This window comes from Harpia harpyja, chromosome 3 (assembly GCF_026419915.1).
Source record: "Harpia harpyja isolate bHarHar1 chromosome 3, bHarHar1 primary haplotype, whole genome shotgun sequence".
In the NCBI taxonomy this organism is placed as follows: Eukaryota; Metazoa; Chordata; class Aves; order Accipitriformes; family Accipitridae; genus Harpia; species Harpia harpyja.
This window is the reverse complement of record NC_068942.1, coordinates 9,846,200-9,873,036: the sequence shown is the minus strand read 5'-3', so window position 1 is coordinate 9,873,036 and position 26,837 is coordinate 9,846,200. Positions and strand designations below refer to the sequence as shown.

At 40.5% G+C, this 26,837-nt stretch overlaps 1 protein-coding gene and 1 long non-coding RNA gene across 2 annotated transcripts; both read left to right on the top strand.

Moving 5' to 3' along the window:
• The first annotated feature begins 2,349 nt into the window (after positions 1-2,349).
• On the top strand, positions 2,350-17,884 carry CEP57L1 (centrosomal protein 57 like 1). Its single transcript, XM_052781351.1, is given in 13 exon segments — positions 2,350-2,606; positions 4,006-4,182; positions 6,206-6,258; positions 6,261-6,350; positions 8,052-8,231; positions 8,821-8,942; positions 9,358-9,474; positions 9,766-9,843; positions 11,608-11,706; positions 12,422-12,499; positions 12,611-12,840; positions 14,493-14,637; positions 16,561-17,884. Coding segments are annotated over 12 exon segments (1,506 nt in total). The 5' UTR covers positions 2,350-2,606; positions 4,006-4,093; the 3' UTR covers positions 16,786-17,884.
• A 5,418-nt stretch (positions 17,885-23,302) lies between these two features.
• On the top strand, positions 23,303-26,241 carry LOC128139239 (uncharacterized). Its single transcript, XR_008234285.1, has 3 exons — positions 23,303-23,531; positions 25,766-25,819; positions 26,144-26,241. It is a non-coding gene; the product is annotated as an uncharacterized LOC128139239 (long non-coding RNA).
• The last annotated feature ends 596 nt before the right edge of the window (positions 26,242-26,837 follow it).

The following is a 26,837-nucleotide window of genomic DNA, read 5'->3' as shown; positions in this document are numbered from 1 at the left end:
GCTATAGGATGATGTAAATACAATTAAAAGAGAGGAGATGAGGGAGAAAAACCAGCTATAATGTGCGGGTGGGTGAAAGAAGATAAGAGGAACAGAACTACGAGGGAAGCAAGGAAGTATATTAGTGACCATTTATAGTATTTGGTTTTGTGTTTGTTGTTTATTACAAAAAGGTTACATTTAATTACTTTGGACTGATTAAAGACTTAGAAATTTAATTATTTTGATAACACTATATTCCAAACCAGATGCTTTCATGCTAACATAGCAATTGTTACTAGATAGGAATTTGCAGTCTTGCTCCTCTGAATGCTAAGTTCAGTTATAATCTTCTCATACAGGTTAAAGCAGTTTGCACTAACTTGATTTCCCCACAAAGTATTGAGTATGATTTTATCATGCAATTACGAACGAAGGCCGAATTTAAGGAGGAGTTGGGTCTGCTGTGCTCATTGAAGAAAACAGCAAAACACTGGTGACATTATGGCCAAGTTTGCTTGATACACTGTCAGGTTAGAACCTTTTCCTAAAAAAATTGTTGTTAAAAAGATCTCTGTTTTTTCCCCATCTGGTTATTTCTTTGCCTTGTCCGCAAAGTACTTGTATAACTCATTCCATTTTCTTTCTTCCTCTTTTTTGTTCTCTCTCTTTTATCTCTAGCAAACAGGAACTAGAGAAGTATCAGTATGAATGCTTAGAAGGTGTGACACAATGAAATAAAAGGCTTAGGAGTGGGTTTTTTCATTAAAATACCAGGTTTTATCATACTTCACAGTACATACAGTGTCATGAGAAAACACAGAATGTAATTTCTTTTCCTTTTCTTCACAGACTTTCATCCATACTGATTGTATGAAAATTCTGCATAAGACTTGAAATTCAGGAATTAATAGGTTTTGCTACAGCGGTATCAAAGAAGAAACTGGGCACTTAACATTTATATATCCAGTTCTGAGACTCAGTTTGTATCTCACAGTTTGTACAACAAACTAACTCCCATGGATTTGCCTGTGTCAGTTTTTCAAAAAACTCCCAAGTTCCTTAATTGCTCTACCAAATTTTAGTCATTTGTTCTAAACTCATTTAAAGTGGGACTCAACAGAACTTAAAAACATGTTGAAATGCCTTATTGATTCAGTGAGGTTTCACTTCCTATTAGTTTTGCAGCTGTCACCATTTCATTTCTAACCCACTTAGATTAAAGAAGGCACATGAGTACCAGTTACTTAGATATGTCCTGAGCAAGGTCGTATGTTTCAGGCTGATTAAAGCGGTTGTGTCAGGATGCTAGAGACTGGGTGTTCCCAAAACAACAATGCAGTTTGCCTACAACATTATTTATTTCTTTTTGTGAGTGGAAGGGCTGTTCTTTGTCTGTCGGGAATAAGGCTGAAAGAGCATTGCAGCACAGCTAGTACAGCTGACCAAGCTTTTCCCCTGGTTCTTGAAGGAAAGTGAAAGGGGAAAAAAATAGACCAATTTGGATTGTGTCATGAAAATGGCCTCTCACATAACCTTTCGCCAGCAAGACTTGGCTCAAATAGACAAGGCGGCAGCCAGCATTCTGGGAGTTTCTTGGTGTAGCCTGTGTTGAGGCAATTCTTTAAAATTTCTCTTATAATATGTCAGAAAAACAGTGAATCATTCCTTGATTCATTTGAGACTTTGTTTTCAGTTATGAAAAAAACCACCATAAATTGTGCATGCCCAGTAGGTCAGGTCAGAAGATAGGTATCTTTGTACTTCTTTGCGAAAAATCCTTTGATCTGTTTTTTCTTTTTCTTCTTTGAAGGTGTTCTGACAGCACCTCTTTCTTTGGTTCTAAAAGGTCGCCCTCACAGCAATTTGAATGAACCAGGATCTCTGTAAGATAGCAAACATTGGAGAACTTAGTGGAAGCATCGCTTACATTATCACATTATTCCCTTAGTTTATATCTTTTGGGAAACTGTTAAGCCAGCATTATTCCCTGAATCTGCTATAGTTCATATGTGGAAAAAGCTTTTCCACATGCTGCTTTACAGTATGGGACATAATTGTGTATGTGGCAAAACACTTTTGGACTTTTAACATCGGAAGCAATTTTTCTGAAACTTTTTTAATGCTGTGGCTAGCAATGGGGGGGAGGAACAGGATGGAGGAGGGTGAGGAAGTCATAAATGGTCTTTCTGTAACATTTAGGATTTCAGTGTGTTCAGTAACTCCCTATTATTGGCATGCTTACTTGGGCTAGGCAGCAGTAATTAAAATTTCAATTGATTTTTACAGCAGCCCGATCCAGTACTCTAGCACTCAGTGCAGGCCATATTCAGCAAAAATAAATAGTGTAAAGGTAAATCACATTAGTACTTACATGACCGTGATGAAATGGGATATTCTCAGTTTGTCTTAAGGTACTGAACTCCAGCTTGCTTGCTCTCCTCTGAGGCATGAATGTCACATATACAGGTACGGACCTGAGGATGGGATTGCTCCCCAACAGCCTTTGTGCCAGCTCGCTCCCAGCCTGCGGGTGACGGTGAGCCAACAGGGAGAAATGCTCCTGCTGAAGGGACCAGCTCTGCTCATCCTCACACCCAAGGGGTGAGCACACAGGCTGCAGCAAGGTAGGAGGTAGGCAGTGTAATTGCATTAGTGCAGTGCTGTCACAGAGCTAATTTGCTATGCCTGCCACCATGCACCATGCACAGGGTTGCAACCATGTCCTCCTGGCTGAGGCTTGGAGACAGCATAGGTGGCTAGGGCAGGCTGATGGTTAACGGCAGGCCCATAGGCAGCACTAAATTGCCCCATGCTTGATGTAGGGTATGTATAAACCGGCTGCTTTATGTTTTTCTGTGTAAAATAACATGGGACATCTGATCATCACCACTGCATGCACCAACGCAGGCTGGGTCAGTTCTGGTTAAAAAACCCGAGGGGCCGGTGGTGACTTCAGATGTGACCTGCACAACGCAAGTGCTTCACCCCGCTCCCCGCAGCGGTGCAGGCTGCTGGGGTGGGAGTGGGGCATTTCTTCCTTCTTCCTCCCCTCCCCTCTGCCTGTAACCAGGGTATTTTGTCAGCCTCCATTTAATATAATATGCATACTTCTCCCTTGGCTGTTACCCAAACTCGAAGGAGTGCAGTAATTTCCTCAACCAAGGACTTGTCTAAACAACGGTGTTTTGGCTTCTTTAACGAGTGTTGTTCAAGTGCTAAATCCCCCTAAGCCTGGTAGAGTTACATTAGTACAAACATTGCCATTCGGGATGCAATATCTGCTTTAAAGCACCACTCTAGGGCTGTGTACCAGCATCCAGGGTAGCATGGAATTAAAGAGCGGTAGGTTAAGCTTGCAATGGTTGTGGGGTGTGTAACCCGTTTTCAAAAGAAAACCTGGGATGGTTTTATAGAAACTTAAACACTTGTGGGGGAAAAAGGTGATGGTAGGACAGTTGATGTCCAAACATACGTCAAGCTACTTAATTATTTCCTGATAGATTTCTTGTCCTAGTGGGCTGAAAGTGGTCAGGACGTTTGGTCATGTCTTGCTGGTCTAGAGTGACTTGGTCCTTTTCCTGGCCAATGTCCTTGCCTGAGGCCTGCAGTGTTGTAGAGATTACTCCTGTGCAGTGTGGTTATTACAAACTGTATTTACCTGCTAAGATATTAAAGGACAGAGCACCTCTACTGGAGTAATTATGTTGGCAGAGCCTCCAAGCGCTTCAGCAACCGTTCCCTCAGCCTACTTCACACAGCTTCTGTGTCTGAGGAAGTTGTGGCAAAGCAAGGCACCCGTAACTATGTCCACAGCAGGGGTTCTGCAAACACAGGTGTCTCGGTCCTGCGGTATTGTATTCCCTCACACCCCTTGCTGAGCCTGTGCTTTTAGGAGTAGCTTGGGGAGCTCCCCCCTCCAGCCGCAGGGTGCATATTACCCTCCGCTGTGCTGGCAAAATTGTGGGTTTGCACAAGTTCTCTGGTGCTTTATTCCCTCCCTCTCTTATTCATTATTTGCTTCAGATCACCGCCCTCCTTACAACTGTCCACAGCCACATCTCCGTGGAAACGGCAGAACTTGTTTATGTGACAGTAATAAGGAAACTAATTGATGCATAGCAGCTGCAGGCATGCGAGGGAGCCATGTTGCACCAGAGGACATCAGAAAAGCAAGTCTCTGCTTATGCTGACTGACAAAAGGTTAGATGACATGAGCAAAAACCACCTTCTTCCTCTGGAGTTTCCAAAATTGCCTTCCCCTGTTCACAGCAGTGGTAGGAAGCTTGTTGTACATATGTGTATTTTTACGGACCTTGTTAGTCTTTTTTATCACCAACATGTAGAGGTTGAGAAGTGATGGGAAAATTGGTAAGTCTTGCTTATTTCTTGTTTTGTGGAATACTGTGCTGGTGCACTGTGCCATGCCAGGCCCATCTCCTCTCCTGTCTCGGCCCTGACCCTGCCCATGGCCGCAGGACTCTCTCATCCATATTTTGAGACTCCTGCTGCTCCCTGCTTCGTGCCCTTCACTGCCCCTGCCCCTTGCGCTGTCGGAAATGGCCGATACGGCTGTCTGGCCTAGCCGGCTGTTAGAGTTGGTTGGGTATCCCTGTGCGGTTTCCTGGTCCTCCAGGAGGGAGCTGTGAAGGCCCGTAAACGGCTTGTGTGGCCATAACTGTGGCAGGGTCACCAGGTGGGACCTCTCACCAGAGATGGCGGCGTGCCTGGCTGCCTGCAGCTGCCAACCCAGCACCAACAGCTTGCGGCCTGGGCTTGGGCAGGATGGCGGTGGGGCCCCACAGGGTACTATACGGAAAAGGCCTGTGGTGTGGGGGTAGCCTGGGCAGCCCCCATCTTGTGGGTCTGGGGGGCTGTGCTGGTGCTGGGGGTCCGTCCTGAACTGTGGGAGCTGCCCCAGGGGTGTTCGCACACAAAAGCAGCAGTGTCTGGGAGGCCCCACGTCAAGCAAGCCCTGGCAAAGAGATGTTCATGTCGATGTCTCCGTGATGACAACTTGGAGGAGGAAGGAAGTATTTCTGTGTACCTTTGGTTTAGTGCATATCTTGAAGAGGCGGTGTGGATGGATGATGATTTTTCTATTTTATATGGCCTCTGAAACAGGGCTGGAAGAGCTGTTCCTGGAAACTTTTTCCGTTATTGAAAACTTTCTTTCCCACCCACCCACTGTGAATGGCTTTTCCTGGGGTGTGCTTCATCAGCAGGTTCCAGTCTTGGTTTGGGTTTCTTCCTCCTGTTACTAGATACCACCTTTGGGTGACTTTCTTGGGAACCTAACATCTGTAAATAGCCTTGCCCAAGTGGGAAGCCTGTGCCAGTTGCATGCCCTGTATTTTAAACTCGAGTGATACCATAATTGTTATGTCACTGAACCTTCAAATAAGCTGTTTTTCTATCAGCTGAAGCTGTATATACTCTTCATTTCTTCCACTGTATCAAGTGAAAAGCTTGCTACTACTTTGATAGGTAGCTGTGGTGTGATTTAAAATTTGCTTTAACTTCTTAGAGGTTGTATTAGACTAAAGCACTTTCTGCAAGTTTCACTGGCCATGTCTTGAGTATCAAGGAAAATCACTATTTGACAGGGTGTAAACTGTCTTCAAATGTGCTTCTGATAAAGAATGTTTAAAGGGTGGGGCAGAAAGGGAGTGAGAAACAGGACTTAATACATATGCTTAATAACGCGGAGAGTGCTGGGGATATTGCATGTTAAATATCCTTCTGTTATCTCAACACTAAATGTGGAGAACTATGTCTTTATTATGTAATAAAGCCATATGTAAAAAGATAGGCATTAGAGCACTAAGGAGGCTGCAAATGAAAACAGGCTGTAAGACTTAGAATGCTTGCTCCGCAGGGAGCACTGAGAGGCAGACACTGAAGTCTGTAAAATAGTAGAAAATGTTGTTGACCCTTGACTTTTAAAAGGACAAAAATCAGCATAAGTTATTAGAAAGCACCAAGAAAAATCGTAGCAAATTTTGGGTGGTCGAGAGCTATATTTAGTGTTATGAAAGGCATTGTTTTGGAACTGCGTTAAAATACAGGATTCATCTGGGGGTGTGTGGGGGGGGTTAATTATTATTTTGGTGCACATGATTTGGTTTGATATAAACAGAGCCAGGGATAGCCCAGTGACATACTTTGAAAACTGTTACATAGTCCATTAAAGAGCTGATAGCGTTAAATACTTCTCTTTTTACAGGCTGTGGATTCTGAATCAAAGAACGGTTTCACAGGAAGCTTTCTTCAGCCCCCAGATAGGATGCTTCCTGCAGCCTTTGCTTATATAGAATCAAAGAAGTTGGCAGCTGTTGGTGGTGACAGGCCTTCTATCCCCAATAACCAAGGTAAAGCCAAAATATGTCCTTAAAGTGGTCTTTTTAATTGTTCCATGTGAAATCTCTTAAACAGACTCCCCGTTCTATTTTACTCAGTTCAACGACTTGCTGTGATTATCAGACTGACATTGAGACAGGATGTATGTGTGTCCTGAGGGAGTAGTCTCCCTGAAGTCATATGTCTGGAATGGAAACTGCTGCAAGTCTTCTAACATCCTTATAAACTTTGGCTTTGAAAATTGTTTAACTTAAAATCGTCAGACTTCCTCTCAAAGCAAAGGAGAATGCTTCAAACTCAGCAGAAGCAATTAATGATTTTAAATACAGCAAAAAAAGATCATTAGTGTGGTATACTGACTTGAAATTGGCTTTGCGTAGTGCTATTTGACTCCCTCCAGTTTAAAAGCACTTCTAAGGTTTTTTGTGTGGTATGATTGCTTGGGAGAACTTCTGAATAACGCAGACTCTCAGGAAAGTTAGCAGCATGAAAGTTAGTCTGTGTGAAATATGGGTCTGCTATGGTTGTCATGTGCCTTAATGGGTGATGATTCTCTGGAGCTCACAGGGCAAATGCTCAGTGGCTTAGCATATCTGGAGAGCTCAGTGAATCACAAGGATACCGTATTTGGATTTACTGTCATGGACAACTTTGCAATATTGCACAGACATAGCCTATGTTTGTGCAGGTGATCATTGTTCATGAAGAATCTGTGACTTCTGAGTAATCTTTAGTCATACAGAGTTTGGGCTTTTTGGATTAAAATGTTCAGCTTAGTGTTATGCAGCGAAGTGTTTAAGTAAGGAAATGTTTGGCATGCCAATAGAAAGATAGAAGTGGTCCCACTTCATCTTTCTGGTCTCTGGTATCTGCTTTTTCCTTCTTTGGGGGTGTCCCCCCCCCATTTTATTCTAATGGGGCTATGATAAGCTGATGAGAGTTGTTATGGAGCTAGCAATATTTGCTGGGTATTCCTTTACTGAGAGAATTTATTGTAGGGAAACTATTAAGGCTTATAAAATGTCAGAAAAGAAGCTTGACTTGTTACAGAACATGTCTTAAACTTCCACAGTGTGTATACTTTTTTAAGAGTTAGTAAACTTTTCCTTGTAGCTGAAATTGCAACTTTTATTTTTGGCATAATTTTGACACATACTGATCTGAGGCTAAAAGCAAAATCCTGCAGACTTGTTTCTGTGGTTTAAAGAATCATCAAATACAAGAAACTAGACATTGAATCATTGCCTTTTGAAACAACAAAGTTTTTAAAATGCATCCTCTCCTAAAATGTCCCTTTGTATCTGATTTCCCCCCTGTCCCGAGTCTGGTTTGTTTTTTTTTTTCAATCTGTCCACACTAGTTGCATTACACCAAAACTTGTGACCTAACTTGGATACTTGGATTCCCTGCTTCTGTGTAAACAGAAGTCCCAGGGTTTCTTATACTCAGTTTGCCACGATTTCTTTGTGCTTGCTACCATTTGGAGTGAAAATAGTTTTGCTCATATGACCCATGCTTTACACCTCAGTTATGCAGTAAACATGTCCATTTTCTCCCACATATATACTGCTGTGGAATATAATTAATTTTAGGGGTGATCCTAGGAAGAAAATTTAGGTAGTATTTTGCTGTTTGAAGTGTTTTGTAAATATAATAATAATAATAATAATAGGAACTGTTACTCAAGGTGTAACTGTTGCATTGTTTGCTAGCTGTGGTGGCAGCCCTGAAAACTCTTCAAGAAAAGATCCGCCGTCTGGAGTTGGAGAAGTCACAGGCTGAAGATAATCTGTGCAGCCTCTCCACAGCAGCTGCTCAGTATAACAAGGCCTTGGAGCATGAATCCTACAAAAAGGACATAGCACATCAAGAACTGATGCAACAGAGGAAAGGTATTTCTCTTGAGTGATAAGGTGTAGCCACAGCAACTCCAAGACTGCATAATCTAGGGAGTGTTTGTTTATTTTGACAAACTGCTAATTAATGCGCCCCCCCTTTCTTTTTTGCTTTAGGATTGGGGAGGGGCAGGAGCCTGATAATTGTGAATCAAGTTGAGATCTTGTTTTTACTTATACTAACCAAGTATTGCATAACTCATAAAGCTATTTTAAAGAATAAGCAGATTTCAGGTGGTATGTTTAACTCCTACAATAAGCAAGCAGCTGCTTACATGTATTAACACTGCTAACTTGAGAAAAGTAAGGAGAAAGGAAGAAACCAGATTCTGTTTAGATATCTGCTGATATAAATCAAAGTAACTGCAGTGCTCACACCTTTGGAATTCATATTAGGGACTAGCTCTGGAAAAACATCTTGATTCTCATGTCTTACAGACAAAATATATTTTAACCACATGACTTGTTCAGACTAACAAAATTTTCTTGCATGTTTCAATTCTCAATGAGAATTCCTCAAAGAGATGACAGACTGGCTAAATGTGTAGCTCCCATTGCTGTACTGAATGTCTGTTTCTCTCTGTAGATGCAAGCCTGCAGTTAAATGCAGCACAATCTCGCTGCTCCCTGCTGGAGAAACAGCTGGATTACATGAGGAAAATGGTTTCCAGCGCAGAACTGGAAAAGAAAATGGGTTTAGAACAACAGGTGAAGCCTTTTAGCATACTAACAAAGTAATGATATAGTTAAAAAGTATAGAAATGTGTAAGATCAGAACTTTATTATGGCCATCATTCTTCCTCAGCTCTTCTCAGGGTGGTAGCAACAGAAGCAATTTGCTGTCTGACTGACTGATGACAACAGTTCAATGAATTGTATGAAAAGACTCCCTAGGTGGAACTCTTAATGAGCAAACCCATGCTAATACTTGCACATTTGGTAGACAAAAAGGCTGCTGGAAACTTAAGTCTTATTTGTCTGCTTGGTATTTTTCATCACTTTGCAATTTAAAAAACATGAAATTTAAACTAGTTAAACACCTTTACTGTAGTGTGTTTGATTTTTTGCTGCCTGAAACAATTTCAGTCAGCTGCCAACTCCATTCTCGCTTACTTTTTTCCAGGCCCAGTTTCAGAAAGAGGAAGATCAGAACCGCTTAGAACTGCATGCAAAACTTGAAAAGCTTGAAATGCTAGAAAAAGAGTGTCTTAAACTTACTGCTGCTCAGAGAATTGCAGAAGTAAGCATGCATGGAATGACAGTCTGAAAGTAATTCGTTCGATATAATTTGTATAGCATACTGTTAACAGTACTAAGTTTTGCAAAAGTTTCCTCTGTTAAAGCTAAGATCATAAAGCATACCTGACTGAATGCCACCTTGGCTTCATCTGCATGAGTCTTTTTTTCAGTATGGGCTTTAAAAATTCCTGCAGTCCTGTTTTATCCCAGATTACACTTGCAAGCTACTTTAGACTTCTGATTCAGCATGTCAAACTGAAGTGTAACTAATCATTGTTGCCTTCAAATTCAGGACAAGATCAAACACTTAGAAGAAAAGCTTCATAAAGAAGAGCATCAGCGTAAGCTAATACAAGACAAAACTGCTCAGGTAGACTGAAGAGGTTTTATTTTATCTTATTTTTTATTACTGAAGAAAGCTGATCTCTCTGTCCAAAATACCCTTTTTTTAATTACATTTAAACTCCACATGTTTATTACCCAGGAAGAACTCCTGGAATACTACCTAGACCAGTTATAAACTACATAGTAGAAAGCTTGCCAGGTATGTTGCATATCTCAGTCAGGGAAGATTCTACTTGGGTTTGCGTTAATGGTACAGTTCATCACCCTCAAAGCTGCTATAAGTGGTCTGGGTAGAGAATTAATTTCTAGAGAATCTGCAACTAAATCGGATAACCTTAACTTACAGTAACTAGAAAACAGTCATATAAGAAACCTTATACCCAAAGAAGGTTGGTTATTCTGTTTGTTTTCCTCTTTTTGTTAAGATCTGCTGAAATCTAATATACTGGACTATACTTGGAAAAGTCTTTAATCAGTGATACTGTTACATTGTTCAATAAGTGAGAGCTTGAATAATTCATTATTCTGTGAAGCCATAGTCAGTTTGTTGGGCCACCATCCATCTGAGAGAGGAATATTTGCCAAAGAGAGCAAAATCAAAGAAACCTTTTGTTAAAAGGGCAAAGTAGCTTCAGGTATTCCAAACCTCACTTCATGGAGAAGTAGCAGCCATTTTGAAAGAGAGCAGTTGTGGTGGCATTCCCTTGGGGCAGGGTGGGGGGATGCAGAGTTGAAGAATAATATTGAAAGAACCTAGCCATAAACGAAGATGACAGCATAAATTAATTCATCACTGCTGTCAGTTTTTATACCTCATCCAAGGATGATAGGCTTTCATCAGTCCAGGAAGCTTGAAATAACATGCAGATTGTAGCCCAGGTATCTGACCGCCTCCAGAATCCAGCAGAATGACGGAGTTCAAAACTGGCAGGTTTTGGGGTTTCTTGCTTAAACTGCTTGCTGCTGCAGAGCAGAAAGCCTAGTATCTGAAAGCCTTATCTTCTGAGAAACATAGTAAGAATGATTTTCCCAGAGCAGATACTCTGACCTTAGCATTATTATAAACATTTGCTCAAGAAAGGACTTAGATGTAGTAAACTGAGTCCTAAACTAGTATTAGTACCATCTTAGTTCACTGCAGGATCGATTTAGGTCAGTTGGATCTGGGCTGGGAAACGCAGGGTGTGGGGTGGTTTACTTCCTTTTGATGACAGAAAAGCCAGAATAATCTCACTTTTGTGATGGACCTTCGGCGTTGTTTAGCCAGAACAGTTATACATGCCAAAACAAAGTCCTTGTCCGATGTTTGATTGGGAATGTCTATAATCGTGTTTATCATGGGCCTTTATATCAACTTTGAACTACGGAGCAATCCGAGGATTGTGCAGCAGGTTTTACCTCAATGTTACACAGATGGGCTCAGTTCTCTCTGCCCCCAGATTGTAAAATCCAAATGTTCATATTCTTTGGATTTTATGATCACATCCCCAGCATGCAGCAGGATTGGGTCGTCTCAGTTGCTGGTTGTCACAGTGGAAAAATACAGCTGCTGCAACTGAATATGAAAATGAGGACTTCTAAGACAGAGCTACAAGATCTGCCTGATACCCTGCCATCCTAGTAATCTGTTCAGTTTTTAACTGTAGCTTATGCCTTCCAAGCAGGACAGTTAATAGTGCCCTTAATTGGTTCTTATCCATGCATGAAAGAGGGAATTAATTAGACCATGTGATTTCATACTTCTAATATTACATTAAATGGTTGTTTTCTTTTTTGCTTATTCCTACAGCTTCAGACAGGATTTGAGGTAAACAGAATTTTGATGTCTTCAGTAACATCTCAAAATGAACCTAAAAAAGAAAATGGGAAGAAGAAAAAAACTAAGAAGGTAACATGAAAGTTTTTATTAGCATACTGTTGTTGATAGCATCTGACTCGCACAGAGATAGGAATTTGTGAAAAACGGTGATGTAAGAGGCACTTGATTTGTCTGCTGTACTTTACTCCATTTCCAAAGTGAAGAACAGTGCTGAATATCTCTTTTTTTTTCCTTTGGTAATTAAAACTGGGCTAGGGCTGGTAGCACTTCACTGGAAAACTTTCCCTTACCAGCATGACAATAACCTCTGTTACAGTCTTACTGCCATCCCCCATGTCCTATCTTAGCTGCCTTTCAGTTTATCTGTCAAAATTTGTTTCCAAAGCAATTTTAACTAAGCATGTTAAGATGGTGTGTTTTGGGGGGGATTGCTGAAATCAAGAGAATTCATTTTGCAACACATGTTACAGGTCAGTCAAAATTTTGCAACTGTGGTTTTGCAAACTTAAGTAAGCAATGTTCAATTTTTTTAATGTCAACCTATTTGTCAAACTGTCTGCTAAACGCATCTAGAATAAAATTTACTTGTCTCAGCTGTTGGAAAAGTCCTTCCACATACAGGAGGGAAATTATTTTTTTCAAACCAGAGGGAAACTGAGATGATGCATTTCACTGCTTGTTCATTTGAATTTTACTTACTAAAAAAAAAAAAAGTTTAAGATTGTGCTATTGGGTCAATAGATTGAAATTTCTTGTCTTACTTTTTCTGTCTATCTTACGGCAGAGAAATCCTACAATGAAGAAAATGCACCTTTCACAGTTACATATAAAGGCTGGTGAACTACCTTTTGTGGCTGGGAAGGTGAGTGAAACCAAATGTTCTCACTAAATTGGCATCTACAGTTTGAATAAATCTCTTTACTGTAATTGTTAATCACTTCTGTAAACCACTTAATAATTATGCTTTATTAAGTCTGTCAGTTCCAGCCATTCTGTTAGTGCAAACGTACAAAGTGTGTTGCATATTATGAAGCATCGCGATCCACGTATCTCATCACAAAGCCAAGGAGCAGCTACATCTGGGATTTCACGACGCAATGCATTTTCAAAATCTGTATCCTCTTGTTCCACACCACCTACTGCCACCAGAAGTCTTTTGGACCTTCTGTTGGCCATACAAGATGAGCTGGGCCAAATGAGCTTGTGAGTACTCATCCTTGGTGTTATGAGTAAAAGTGACTTCAGTGGTAGCCCTGTGAAGCTACAGGTGTGCTATAGTCGAACCTAGCCTGTTTTAAGTGTAGGACTACTTGTTGACAGAATGGCCTGAGCAGGCCTGACTGGTAAGATTTTTCTCATTCAAAAAATTCTTTCTATCCTGGTGTTTAACTGACCTTGTAAGCAAGCAACATACTCTTCAGCTGGGTTTTTCTGCTTCCACATCCTCTTCTTAACCAAGCTGCTACTGAAGTAACAGCTGTAGCAAATGAAATATCTTTCAGGCCTGTGGTTTTTAGAAATTTCAAACATACTCTGAGATCTACAGAGTAGACCAAAATGTTCTGGAGAAGGCTGCAAAGGTGGTGTTAATGTTGAGTAGGCCTGCAGCATGCAGTCAGTCTGGGTGGTAGAATAGGTTAGTACAACTGTGGCAGGAATCGTCCTGTCACAACATCTAGTCTATTCCTTTGTACTCACTCTTTCTGTGTTCCCTCCATATGTGCATACCTGATGGGTCTTTGTGCTGAGACAGTCTGGCATTCATACCCTTTCCTTGTTGATAGCAGGAGAACTTGCCAGTCCTGTAAGGGGGTTGTGAAAGACGGACAGTCTCCTGGCAGAAAATGGACAGGGTGTGGAAGAAGCTAACACATTAGATGGGAGTGTATGTATCTTTCTAGCCATGCAAGTAAATGTGGATTACAACTTGTTGTGTTCTTAGGCATCTTCCCATTAATGTAAGCTTGTAGGATTGTGGGCCAAAGCTGTGTAGCTGGTCATAGTAGACATGTCGACATGATAAGCTGTGGTTTGAGCAGAGGAGGATGTGTTGGTTAAACCAGTTAGGATGTTGACACTGATTTGAAATCCTTGATGTGGCAAAATTTAAAATGGCAACGAACCACTCCTTTGAAAAGCAATGTTTGGCTTACTCCTGGCAATTCAAGGACAAGTTTTTTTTTTTTAATAGCAACCACTTGCTTCAATTAAACTGTCAAGCAGTAGCAGTTACTGAGAAGTCAGAAAAGAAGCCGTAACCATTGTAAAGAGAGTATTTATCTAAGAGAGGGTCTCTGTTTTTGACTAGTTCAGATATCTAGGTATAAAGCAGATATACACAATTTCTTTTAATTAAGCTGGTTAATTTAAATAACCAGCCCACCTCGCTGCAAATCTTTTTGAGTAGAACATTTTAATCTGAATAACCTGTCAAAAACTATAACTTAAATGTACTAGTTTAAACAATACTTCTCTGTATTACGCTAAGCTTTCGAAGTCTGCACTAAATTGGGCAGGAAGTGAAAATACAATACTGCATAGCTGCTGTTCACTTTCCAAATTCTTATTTTGCACGCTATTACACATGTAATTGTTATGACTGTAGCAAAAGGGAGGAATAAGATGCACATCAGCTACAAATATGGAATGAGAAAATCAGACCCACTGGAAAAACTTTTTCTTTTCTAGTGTGAATATATTCCAGACTGATGTGTATTGTGTGACAGGGTAAATAATGCTAAATTGCTGTACTCTGGACAAAATGGCTAGCAACTCCTGCAATAGACTGAAAGTATTGGAAGAAATCCCAGAGACTATATCACGAATACTTAGTGTGCCATTCTTGTCTTTAACAGTGACTATCAAGAACTTCTGAAGCAGATACAGGAGGCTCAAGACTCCAAAGTTCGTGAAGACCTAGAACGCAAGCTGGCTTGCCTTGTAAAACAAATGGACATTAAAGAAGAACAAATATCCAAGCTGAAAAAGCATCAGGCTACTGTAAGAATAAAATGTAAACTCTCTAGCTAGATGAAAATTTTCAACACTAGTTGAAAGGCTGCCACAACTCTGCCTCCTGTTGTCATTAACTAGAATGCCACTGGAATGCTTAAGCCAGGATGTTCCAGTAGGGGTGATTATAATTAGGCTCCGTGTTGTTGTACCTCCAATTACTTCTTTTGATCAAGAAAAAGTGCTTACAGCTGGCAGCTAGGTATCTATGCTAGTGGGAAAACTTCCTGCCCTATGGCAGTTCTGCAATACAGAGCTGGGTTGCTCAGTCTGTCACTTCTGCTCACTGTGTTAAGTCAAACTGTTGAGATTTCTTTCCTTTGTGTCCTGTCCTGGGGAGTGAGAAAATAGAAGCTATAATTCCTGTACAGACTAGATTAAATGTCTTTTATATTACTGAAATATTGAAGCATTTTATTAACCAAATAATCTGTTGACCACAGCTTCTCTAAAATCATAGCCAGACAAGCCTTTCAGTTTTGTTTAAGCCCTAACCTGTAAGCATTCTGTCAGTATCTGTTTTAGAGCTGTAGATAACAGCTCTTCATACATGCCCCTATAAAAAACCTCTTCTGTTGATGAACAGCTTAACCCTTTTGTAGCAGCTTGTCCACGTAATTGCAAGCATAAAGGTGCTTATGTCAAAGCAGAATTGTCAGAGTTGCATGTTACCAATATGGACTAAGGACATTGACTGTTGAGTCCTTACTGCCTCTCTTGGCGATGTCAAGTGTTTTTTGGATAAATCTCTTACATTCTTGAGGAGCCAACAATTACAACACTATTCCTTGCCTCAGAATCTTGCTGACTTCATCCTCCAGGAACCTTAGACAATGGACAACAACTGCACCTTTGTTTCTTCCTTTTGCATATCTTTGTGGCTACAGTCTGCCTTCATTTTGGGATGAGGAGAAGAGGAATATCACATACAATGTGGTGCAACCTTGTTGTCATCCTTGCCTGTTATCAGGGTGCAGATCTGCTGGCAAGTAATCTGTGCTCTGGTACAGTTTATCAGAGCACACGTCTTAGGGTCATGATGTCAGTAGCGCATTCTTTGTGTTTGTCTGTTTGATTACTGTCCATCATGCCCTGGTTATCAATACAGGCCACTCCTGTAACCCTTTGCCTGTATCGTTTTTTTCTGGTGCTTTTGCACACAGACATTTCTATTTGTATTTTGTACAGACCAATCTTAATATTTCTGATGCATATTTCTGCTTTTAGAACCTGTCACACTAAAAATGCTGTAGTCATCATTAACTGTTTCACAGTTAATAATATGTTCTAGAATGCAATTAAAGTTAGTTATTTTTAGAAATGGACTTCAAGCCTGAATTGGCGTATGGAATGCTTCCAGCCTAATTTTATCTTTGGGAGTGACCTTTTCATGCCAAGTGCAAGTCAAGACTTATTATTTGACATTTAAAAAAACATTCTTTAGCAATCAACCGTATTTATTCTGTTTTCCAATTTCATTATGAGGCTTCAAAGTAAACTGCTTAGATACAGTAACCAATAAACAGTATACATTTTATAGGTTTGTTGGGGGTTTTTTTGCTTAGGGTAGTACAATCTGAAATGGAAAAAGACCATTGTAAATATAAATTGGTAACAGATGATATTCTGTCTCTCTCAAGCAAACATTTTTACCTTAGGGAGTGGTGGGGTTCAACAACCTATTGAGAGTGGCTGAGGATGGTTTTCTCTAATGGTTTCTGTGTGGGCAAGGTCAGTTTTCTGTAGTGCTTTCTGTTACAGCGAGACAACTGTGTGCAAGATTAGTAGGTTTCAACTTTTTTTTTAATGTCCCTTAGACATCTTTAGTTTGGAGTTTGGTAAAGTCCAGTAAGCTCTACAGCTTTAGTTTTCCAAGTATGTAACATTCTAATTAGTAATTTTTCTTCCTAGGTGCAGAAACTAAGGAGAAAAACTCAGAAATTGAACCAAGGGGCAGCTCACGTCAAACTAAAGTGTGGTGACCAAAAGGAAGCAAAGGAGATTGCAGTCACTGTAAGGGAAAGTATGTCTAAACCTTGTCCTGGGCAGAAGAGAAGCAGCTCTCTTCAACTGCTAAAAACTGTGCAGAAACTTCAGTCAGCACTGAAAAAAGATGATATCATGTGGGAACAATAGTTCTGAAGTTTACTGCGTTCGAAGTTTTTGAAGTTGTCTGACAGCTAGTAAACTTTTAATTTCACAAAATACCTTTTAAAAATAAAATAGATATAGCATAGATATAGATACACATTCTAAACTGCCTATTCACTAGTCAGTTTGTTCACCTCAGAATTAACTTTCATGTAGAGTAGCTATAATTCAACTACACTGACTTGTAAAAAAGTGTTTTAATGGATTAATGAAATGCTTACTTGATAACTTGTCAAATAAAATTTTATACCTTTTTTATACTTAAAATAGTATGCAATCTTTGGTGTCCTGTTCCCCCCACTGCCAAGGAGATACTTAGAGCTTGTTTTTCCAGAATGATTTGGGCTAGTGCTTCTGTTCAAGTAAAAACAAGGGTTTTCCTCTTCTCTAATAACTGAAGATTCAGATCATTGCAACTGAGACGGAAGAAGAGGTATTGTCTCCTATTTATATACATTTTCATTATTATTAATATTATTACTCTATAAGCTTTATTGACAGTCTTAGTATTAGGAACAGCTAGGGACTGGAAGCACAACCCATGACTTGGTTTAACCGTGACAACACGAGAGTGTTCTTGATAAGTGCATGGAAGGGGCCACTACCAAAACTTGGGTGCTTGTATTCTCATCAACAGAACCTGCTTCTACCACAGTATAAAATAATTGAGCTGTCATAGAGGAGACCTTGAACTGTGTACCAGTACATGTTGTGGAATTTGTGTACTCATACAAATTCAAGATAGGACTTCATGCTTATGATGAGTCTGCTCTTTCCCATCCACGGCTATGTACATATGGTAAAAGATGTAACGGTGACTTTGAATGCACGCTGGCTATTTAGTTGCAATAAATTCTTGTTCTGAGGTTACTGACTGATACTGATTTTCCTGGGTGTTTGCATATGTCAGAAGAAAATAGCTTCCACAGGATGTGTCAGTGAAGTTCTGCTGTAGATCTCTGGTATAAAGAAAATGTAGTGGTCTTCTCAAGCCCCTGTGCAGGTGTGAATAAAAATTGGAGGCATGCTCTGTTGTCAAGGGTTTTGAATAAAGGCTGGTAACAATGTATGGTCCTAATGGAAAGTTGTGTCTTTGGATCAGTAAGTTTTGCTCTGGCACCCTTCCAGAGAAAGAATTAGGGAAATTTTCAGACAATTAATTTAAATTTTGAATAAACTGTTACAGTCTGTGACAGGAGTTGCATGTGTGAGCTTTTTTGGGTGAGAGGGGCAGTTTATATGTACTAAACATTTTTACCAGAACTGTGGAACACCAAGTTGGTCAACTGATATTTGGGTATGGGTTTCCTACACTCTCTTAAATTGTATAGACATCTTTCTTACTTATGGATTATCTCTGGCTTAGAAAACACGTTGTACACTTAAAAATGCTTAAACACAGTTCTAAATATGGTATTTTCCTGGTATAGATAGTGTTTCTGAGGTAGGTTTATGCATTTCTGGACACTGGAATCGCTGATACCGGAGACAAAAGTAAGCATTTCTGCTATTAACATTTTCAGATTGTAGGTATTCTGCTGCCATGAGATAAGCCTTTGCCATTCCTAGGCGTAGTTAAATAATCTCTGAAGCTCTGTACCTGTGTGTGAAAGAGCAAGCGAGAAGGGCGCTACCGAGCCCTGAGGAGTCTAAAGTGTTGTATTTCACCCGGCGGTCCAGCCCTAGGCAAAAATTGTCAGGCATTTGATTGAGAGAGAAAAATTGCCAGCAATTTGCCCCAAATGCATAAAACCGGGTGGAATGACTTTGCATGGTGGCAGTGGCACTACTGAGAGCGAGAAGCCCCCCGGGCTTGCGGCTGGGGGCTAAGAGGCAACTGCAGCTCCTATAGCTTGGGGTTGCTATAGGGACAGCTGGGCCTGTCCAGGCAGGGAGCCGGCACATCAATCACCTGCTCACTCTGTGCCTTGGACTGGTATTTTTGTTGGCCAAAGAAACCTGGGGAGAGGGGCCCATTTTGGAGCTGGAGCCGGAGAAGGAGGGCCCCGGCTCCTCTCTTGGGACAAGGGGCTGCGGTGGAGGGCGGCAGCTTTGGGTCGGTCAACCAGGTACTGGATGGGACAGTGCTTAAACAATGGAAGCATTGAAGAGTCAGTCTTCCAAATGTGTGTGCCGACAGGGGCTGTCCAGCCCCAGGATAAAACTGCTCTGTTTGCCTTTCTGTGGGGCGAGTGGCTGGAGGGAAAGGGAAACGGCTGAATGTGGTCCTGTCGGCAGCTGGGCGCTTTGCATCTCTGCCTGCTTCAGAGGGGCACGGGGAGCTGAAAAAGCTGTCTTGCTGAGAGCCAGGAGCTGGGATTGGAGAGGGGAAAACAGGAATGGATGACATGCAAGCTTATGTTAGTTGACAGGGGTACATCACTTGTATTTCAACTCAGAAGATTTCATTGTATTTTAATAATTCTTTTGTGCTGCTTTTTTTCTGGAGCCTTTATTTCTCTAGTGCATGTTTTTTCACACACTAAAGCAAAGCAGATGTGCTTCAGCATGGGCTGAGAGAGTCAAACCAGATACAAAAGAAGTGTATCCCAAACAAGTTTTCTTACTTGAAGAAATGCAGAAAATTTGTTTGCAGATTGTATCTTGGGGGGGGGGGGGGGTAGGGTAGGAGATCAGCTTATGTATTTCTTTATTAGCATATTGACAGTTTGAGGCAATTGACAATCACATAAAATAAGTCTTCAAAGAAATATACAGCAATGAATAATTCTGCAGAAACCACCGTGGTGAAGTTAAGCTCGTGCACAAGTGTTGGCGAGGTTAAGCTCTGTGAGAATTAAGCAGGCAGATCACAGTGAGTTTTGCTGGGATCTGAATGCTTCATGTCTCACGCTCCAAAAAAGTTCTGGCCTGGAACTCCATAAATGCACATTTGGAGAAATCACAGTGGTCAGAGCAGGCTTCTTCACAAGAACAATATGTTTTGGCTTAGTAAGTGCTTGCTTTACTCTTTTACAATCCTTGTTTTGATTTATGTCCTGCATATTTTTGTTTGTCTTCTCATACAAAACTGTATATTTCTTTTTTTTATGAATGTTTTGAATCTAGCTACACAGGGCAGCAGACAAAACCACACAGTGATCCCCCAAAAGACTAATTGGTTTATTTACTCAAAATTTGGGTTCTCTTACGCTGAGTTATGCAAAATTGCCATAGCAGGTTTTGTTAGTATTTGAATCTAGGGATGGCTAGACATTAACGAAAATGGACAAAATACATAGGTCAAACAGTATAATTAAAAATACAGACCCGCAAATTGTATGCAACAATAGTTCACTTTCCTGCTGCTAATGAAATATGCTAGCACAAATTAATGGATTGTTACTTAAGCCTGCTGGAAAGACTTTGTCCTAGTACAAAAGGCATTCAGTTTGAGCATGTGTGTTACAATCTTCTAACCAGCAAAGCTGGAGGTTGGATGTAGCTATAAATCCAGTGTGTTCTGGGAATAGAAGCTGGCAAAAACACTCCCAGCAAAATAATCAGAGCAAGATCTCGCTGGGATTTGGATACTGGCTAATGTAACTAAGTGCAGATGTTTATGTGGACCGAAAGACATTCCCAGAATAAGAATACTGTACAAACACATGATGATTTTTATAGCAGAAAAAACCAAAGATGTGGGGGTAATAAAACATATGCTGTTATTTCTGATGAAGCATTTTCTGTTTTCCTCAGCTTGCCTGCACTGAAGTGGGCAAGGCTGCCTCTACAGTATCCTTCTCTGGGGCCTGTTGAAGCTTCTGCAAGTCGCTTGGGTTGCAGCTCTGGTGCTTACCTGAAGGTCTCCGTGGGCTCCCCGTGTGGGTCCTGTAGTCTCTCTTCCATCTGCGGAGAGAAGCAAGCGTCTCTGAAAGCGTTACCCTAAGGTAACGGCTAAAACAGGTCAGATGAATCTTATCCCAAAAGCCTGGTTCCCTCTACCGACTACGGAGGGAGTTTGGGGTGATTGATGAGCTAAAATGGAGATATTTATACTGTACCAAGAGTTTGGCCAGATAAATTCTGATGAAATGTGGAACTCTTTCCTCTGATTTCTGGGAATCCTGGGTTAGCTATTCAAAATCTTCAGAAGTACTGGGTAAGTCCTGGGCCTGAGAACATGCCTACCGTAACTTCCCCATGATGAGTAGTCTCACTGATCCAAAACTAGGAAATCAGCATCTTGGTGCTGTGTGGTTCAGGAGGACACAGACTACTATAGGATTTTATTTTGCTGGTACTTAAGATGACTTATTTTTGCAGCCTGAATTTATTTATGGGCAGCTTTACTATTTTGCCAAAAGTTTTCCTCTATACCCCAAAACAGTAAGTTATATTCCCACTGCATCACTCTGCTACCCTAACTTTACTTCTGTGTTCTCAAAAAGCTGAGCTAAGTAATTGGCATTAGTTTTACAGCCATATCTGAATTATTTTTACCTGAACTCCACTGCCTGCATAGTGGCATAATTTCTTTTATCTTGGATCCTTCTTATTTATATAGCTGAAGAACTGCCTGCTCTTTATTTTCCTTAGCAATTTTTAACTTAGCTGGTATTTCTTGCTTTAGTTCAAGGCTTCCCGACCCTCTGATTTTTTCAGTTTTTTTTTCTTTTTGTTTTTTTTTTCCTGTTGTGGTTCTCTGCCTACTCTTCATGACTTTTTGGTTGGCTCCAGCATTCTTGCTTCCAACCTCTTCCCCCTGCTTTTATTCTGAGGGCAAGTTCCATTTAGCTTTTTACCATTGATTTAAAGATTCTCCAGCTTCTCCAGTGTTGAAATCCTTAAGGTATTAGTTGCATTTGAGTTTTCTAATTACTTTCATTAATTTCTCTAAATTAGATCCTTTTGGATGTTAACGCTTTATATTCAGGTTTGGGTTTGTTCTTCCATTCTAACCCAGATTATGATTGCTTCTCCAGTGTTCTCACTACTTACCAAAACTGTCTGAAATATGATCTCAGTTCAGTGACTAATTGAAGGCATTTGTAGAGCACAGCAGACTTTTTTTTTTAGTACTAATCTAGTAAAAATCTTTATCTTCATTCCCCAAAGTAAGTAAATCTAATGCACATAGATTCCCTTTGACTTTTGAATAGTGTTAGCCATTCATAAATGTCAATTCATTAAAATCTATCTCATTACCTTTACCATAAATTCAGTCTTTCCAAAGCATCTCATATCCTGCTGCCAAGGTGTGGTTGCTATTCTGCCTTGTTTATATTATGCTTACACTGTCAGATTTCATGTCTTATGTTGTTAGTCCAGGCTCTCACATAGGCATCTGTTTGTAGTGTATGAATATACTGGCTGCTTCTCATTGATTTCACCCAGATCCCTGGCTGCCTTCAGTAAAATCTTTTAGTCTGGTTTTTTAGGTAACACTTCCTTCCTCATTTTAGTCATCCTGTCCCCTGGTGTTTCTTTGTATTCCTTTTTACCTGAATTTCCTCTTCTCTCAGCTGTGAAATTCAAGTGTAGAGATCTGAATTCTCTGATTCCTTCCCACGGTTGCTTAGTTTGCAGCTGTTATTATCAGCGGGGCCAGTCCCATAACAAGAGACAAGGATTTGCCCAAGACCTTGGGGTACCATCAGCCAAGAAAAGCCCCCAAAAGGTACATCCTACCCTGCTGTATTCAGCCTCTTGACCATCTCTTGTGTCTGTCAAGTCAAATCTGTGACTGGACCAACAGCTGTTACCTTTCAGTGGTCTCTCATGAAAGAAAAAAGGAGAAACTACATGCCCAGAGCAGCCAAACAGATTCTGCAAACCATTGAGAAATAGATGCTACAGATGGTTGCTCTGTGATTGATTACAAATGAACTAGCCTCTTCTTCCCCTTTGCTTCCAAGAAAGAAACCCTAAATCTTTCTGCAATGACTTGCTTCTTCCCTTAAAAAGACAATTTCCTTTTTTTTTACTTTCTAATTGATTATGTCCCTCACTGACAAGAGAATAGAATAACTGTAATTCCAGATGTTGGGAAGAGAGCATGCCTACTTTAGAGATTCTCACAAAGCAAGTGTTTCCCATTAGAACTGAGTGAATTTGGTATTTGTGAATTTTTTGCAGAAAGTACATTTGTCAAAAGGTTGCATTTCTTGCAAATTCTTTCATTCCTTTTATTCTGGTCAACTTCAAGTAATAGTTTCAGGTGAGAGAAATGGGGAGAAAGTAGGTGTTGAATGTCAGTGTTGTTGGTTTTTTTTTTGAAAAAATGAAAGCAAAAAGTTTAAATTCTTTTGTAAAATGTTTTATTCAGCACATCAAGTTTAATATTTGGTTACCTAAACTTTCTGAAGTGTCCTTAAGAAACTGGGTGAAGGAGGGAGGAGATAGCATTTGTTAGTGGGATGCAGAAGGATACTTGAAAATTTTTGCCCCCAAACAGTTTTTCTCCTATTTTCCTCAGGCTGGCAATCAAAATGGGAAAAATCATATTCACCCGGTTCTGTTCCTGATATTAAAAGAAAATTCTTTTTGTTAAAGGAGTTGTCCAGGTCCAGAGTTCACAAGTGATTTGCTCTTGAGAAAGGAACTTCTTCTTGACTGCTTTGTCTTTTGGTCTGCCAAACTGAAATAGGCAAAATGGACGAAGTATACCAGATCTCTTCTATTGAGAAGGTGCAGCAGCTGGAACAAGAACTAGCAGCACAGCTGGCAGAGCTGAAGGCAGAAATAGAAGACAACAGGATACTCCAGGGAACACTGAGTAGGGCATACAGGTAACAAGAGTTTGCTGGGGAATGAAGGAGAGAGTGAGATTATAGTAATGCATTGTATCTCTTCTTGGCTTTTTTGGGTCATGACACAAAAGTCATGCGTCTATATAACTCTTCAATTTTGAGACCTGAATATACACGAGAGCCAAGAATAGCAGCTTTTCCATTGTGTGTCTACCACAGAATTACGGTTGAAATGGAAGGGAATGTCAAAACATAAACTAAATTGATTTTGTGTTGAATATTGTAAACAAAACTTTAAACCTCCTTACCATGTCAAGTATTTCCTTCTTATAGTGAAGAGCAAGTAGCTTCAAACATAACACTGGGCTGTATAAACAGAATGGTCATATATAAGAGAGCCGCGCTTACTTTCCTCAGCGATAATGAGATGCAAGCTATGACAATGTACCCAGGTTTGGCACTATGCTTCAAGGAAGCTGTAGACCATCTGCAGAATAAGTGGAGGAAAACAGAGGTGAAGAACACTTGACTAGGACACTTGAGACAAAAAGGAAGGGAGCTGGACTTATGTCTCCACTCCATTTTCTCTAGATTCTAAGTCTTCAGACACATGGGAGATTGCTGTAAAGATGAAGGGAATAAACTTCTGTTGCACTTATGTATAGGACAGAAAATAATGGGCTAAAATTCAGGCTTTCCAAAGATAAAGTTAAACACTGATATCTAGACTAGGAGGTTGCTGACCATCCATGATGACCACCTGTCTTTAAGAACAGGTTAGACAAACACCTTTAGGGAACAGATTTACATTTTCCTGCCTTAGAGCAGTGGAAGTGGTAGATAATCACAAAACCCCTCCCGGTCCTACCTCTTTAGGGCTCTGAAGTGTTCCAGCAGAGTTTCCCTTGTATTGCTTTTGGACAAGGCTTAGGAGCCCTTTTTTTTAATGGTCCAGTTTTTACCTATTTTAATTTTCATAAATTCAGTTTATTCAGTTACATTAAAATTATGTAATGTATGCTTCCTCTAAGTATATTGATCATAGATTCATAGAATATCTCAAGTTGGAAGGGACCCATAAGAATCATTGAGTCCAACCCCCTGCTCCTTGCAGGACTACTGTCGTGGTTTAACCCCAGTCAGCAACTAAGCACCACGCAGCCGCTCGCTCACTTCACCCCCCCCCCCAGTAGGATGGGGGAGAGAATCGGAAAAAGAAGTAAAACTCGTGGGTTGAGATAAGAACAGTTTAATAGAAGAGAAAAGAAGAAACTAATAATAATAATAATGATAACAGTAATAAAATGACAACAGTAATAATAAAAGGATTGGAATATACAAAAGATGTACAATGCAATTGCTCACCACCCGCCGATCAACGCTCAGTTAGTCCCCAAGCGGCGATCCTCCGCCCCCACTCCCCCCAGTTTATATACTGGGCATGATGTCACATGGTATGGAATACCCCTTTGGCCAGTTTGGGTCAGGTGCCCTGGCTGTGTCCCCTCCCAACTTCTTGTGCCCCTCCAGCCTTCTTGCTGGCTGGGCATGAGAAGCTGAAAAATCCTTGACTTTAGTCTAAACACTACTGAGCAACAACTGAAAACATCAGTGTGTTATCAACATTCTTCTCATACCTAACTCAAAAACATAGCACTGTACCAGCTACTAGGAAGACAATTAACTCTATCCCAGCTGAAACCAGGACAACTACTTAAAACTAAACCAGATGACCAAGAGCATCATCCAAGTGCTCCTTGAACTCTGACAGGCTTGGTGCCGTGACCACTTCCCCGGGGAGCCTGTTCTAGTGACCGACCACCCTCTCAGTGAAGAACCTTTTGCTCATGTCCAATGTTGATGCATGAGAATTGAAAAATAGTTCTCCTCCAGAAGTTTTCTCAGCCCCTCCTGCTGTGATACAGGCACATTAGGGAGGAAGTTGACTAAATCGTGAAGGATGTTTGTCAAGGAACTCCACTGCAGAGTTGTGGGTTGTAATAATGTGTCCATAGGATTGACAAGCATCCAGATGGACTTTTTAAGGGCTTTGACTAAAAAATAGAGGTGGAAGCAAACCATTTGCCAAAAAATGTCTGCTAATTAAATAAATTCTGCTGCTTTGTTATAGGTTTTTCATACCATTAAACTTGCTTACTGTTAACTTCACCATCGGAGTTGTGTTGGGCCTGACAAATGTTTGGTTTATACCAGCTTGTATGTAACATCCTGTTGAACTTTTTTTTTTCTGCTGTTCTGCTGCAATTCCAAAGGATGCATCTTATTTCAGAAAAGAAAGGGAGGTAATACTGAAGAAAGGCTTACAGGTAGGTAGCTAAAATGTACACTGGCTTAAAAAAATTCTCTTTGCTCTTTACCAAGTAGCAACTGAAAATTAAAATCAGAGAAAATGATATGTTTTTTGAAATCTGGGCCTGTAAAGACAGAATGGGAAGTCTCGTAATGTTGTTTGCACATTAGTAAAAGAGCACAACCTTTCATTTGTTCGAATAATAATGTGGACCCTGCTCTGGAGCGTTTGTTTATGCGACAACTCCCAATTAAATTCAAAGCCTCAACATTTTTCTGTATTTACCACTTTTTTTTATATCCTGAAAACGAGATGTGTTCAACACGTGCTCCGTTTGCAGGTGACAGAAGCAAAACCTCTTGTTATTCAGGCTGATGTCGTGCAGAGGGAGTTAGAGAGCTGGTGGAGAAGGGAGCACACAGCAGCAAACTTGCCTCTGCTGCTGCACCAGGTAGGGCTCCCGCTGCCTGGCAAGATGCAGGAGCTTTCCTCTGGCCCAGCAGGTTGCACTGTGCACATTCGAAAATAAAAACAGTATGAAACTCCTTCCTGAAAACGGGCATGAAAACATTAGTGCTTGCAGTTTCCTTGTACGATGTGAAAATTTCCTCTTCTCTTTCTTTGAAGGACAGGAATCTAAGCCAGGTCAGACGGGCTGGGACAAGGTTCTCCTTGTTCCTTGATGCTTTTATGCTGTTCTAGTACATCTGTGTTGTGGGTTATTTTTATTTTCATTTTTAAAGCAGAGTTTAAATTTCTAGGTCCAGTGGACTGAATTCTGCTGTTTTCCTTGTATTAACTGCTTTTTTTCATTCCCACAATACTACTTCCACTGGAACAACTTAGGGGAGTACCCTTCATGGATAAATATAAGAGCTCAGTGGTCTTTGGTGACTCATTAGCTGTTGTTTTGGTGTTATTTTCTGATGCTAATGATGACCTATATACTGCTTAAGTTTCCTATAATGTTAAGCTGCTGTTGTTTACAAATGTGTGATTTGATGGTTATTTCTGATTTTATTCAAGCTTTTTAC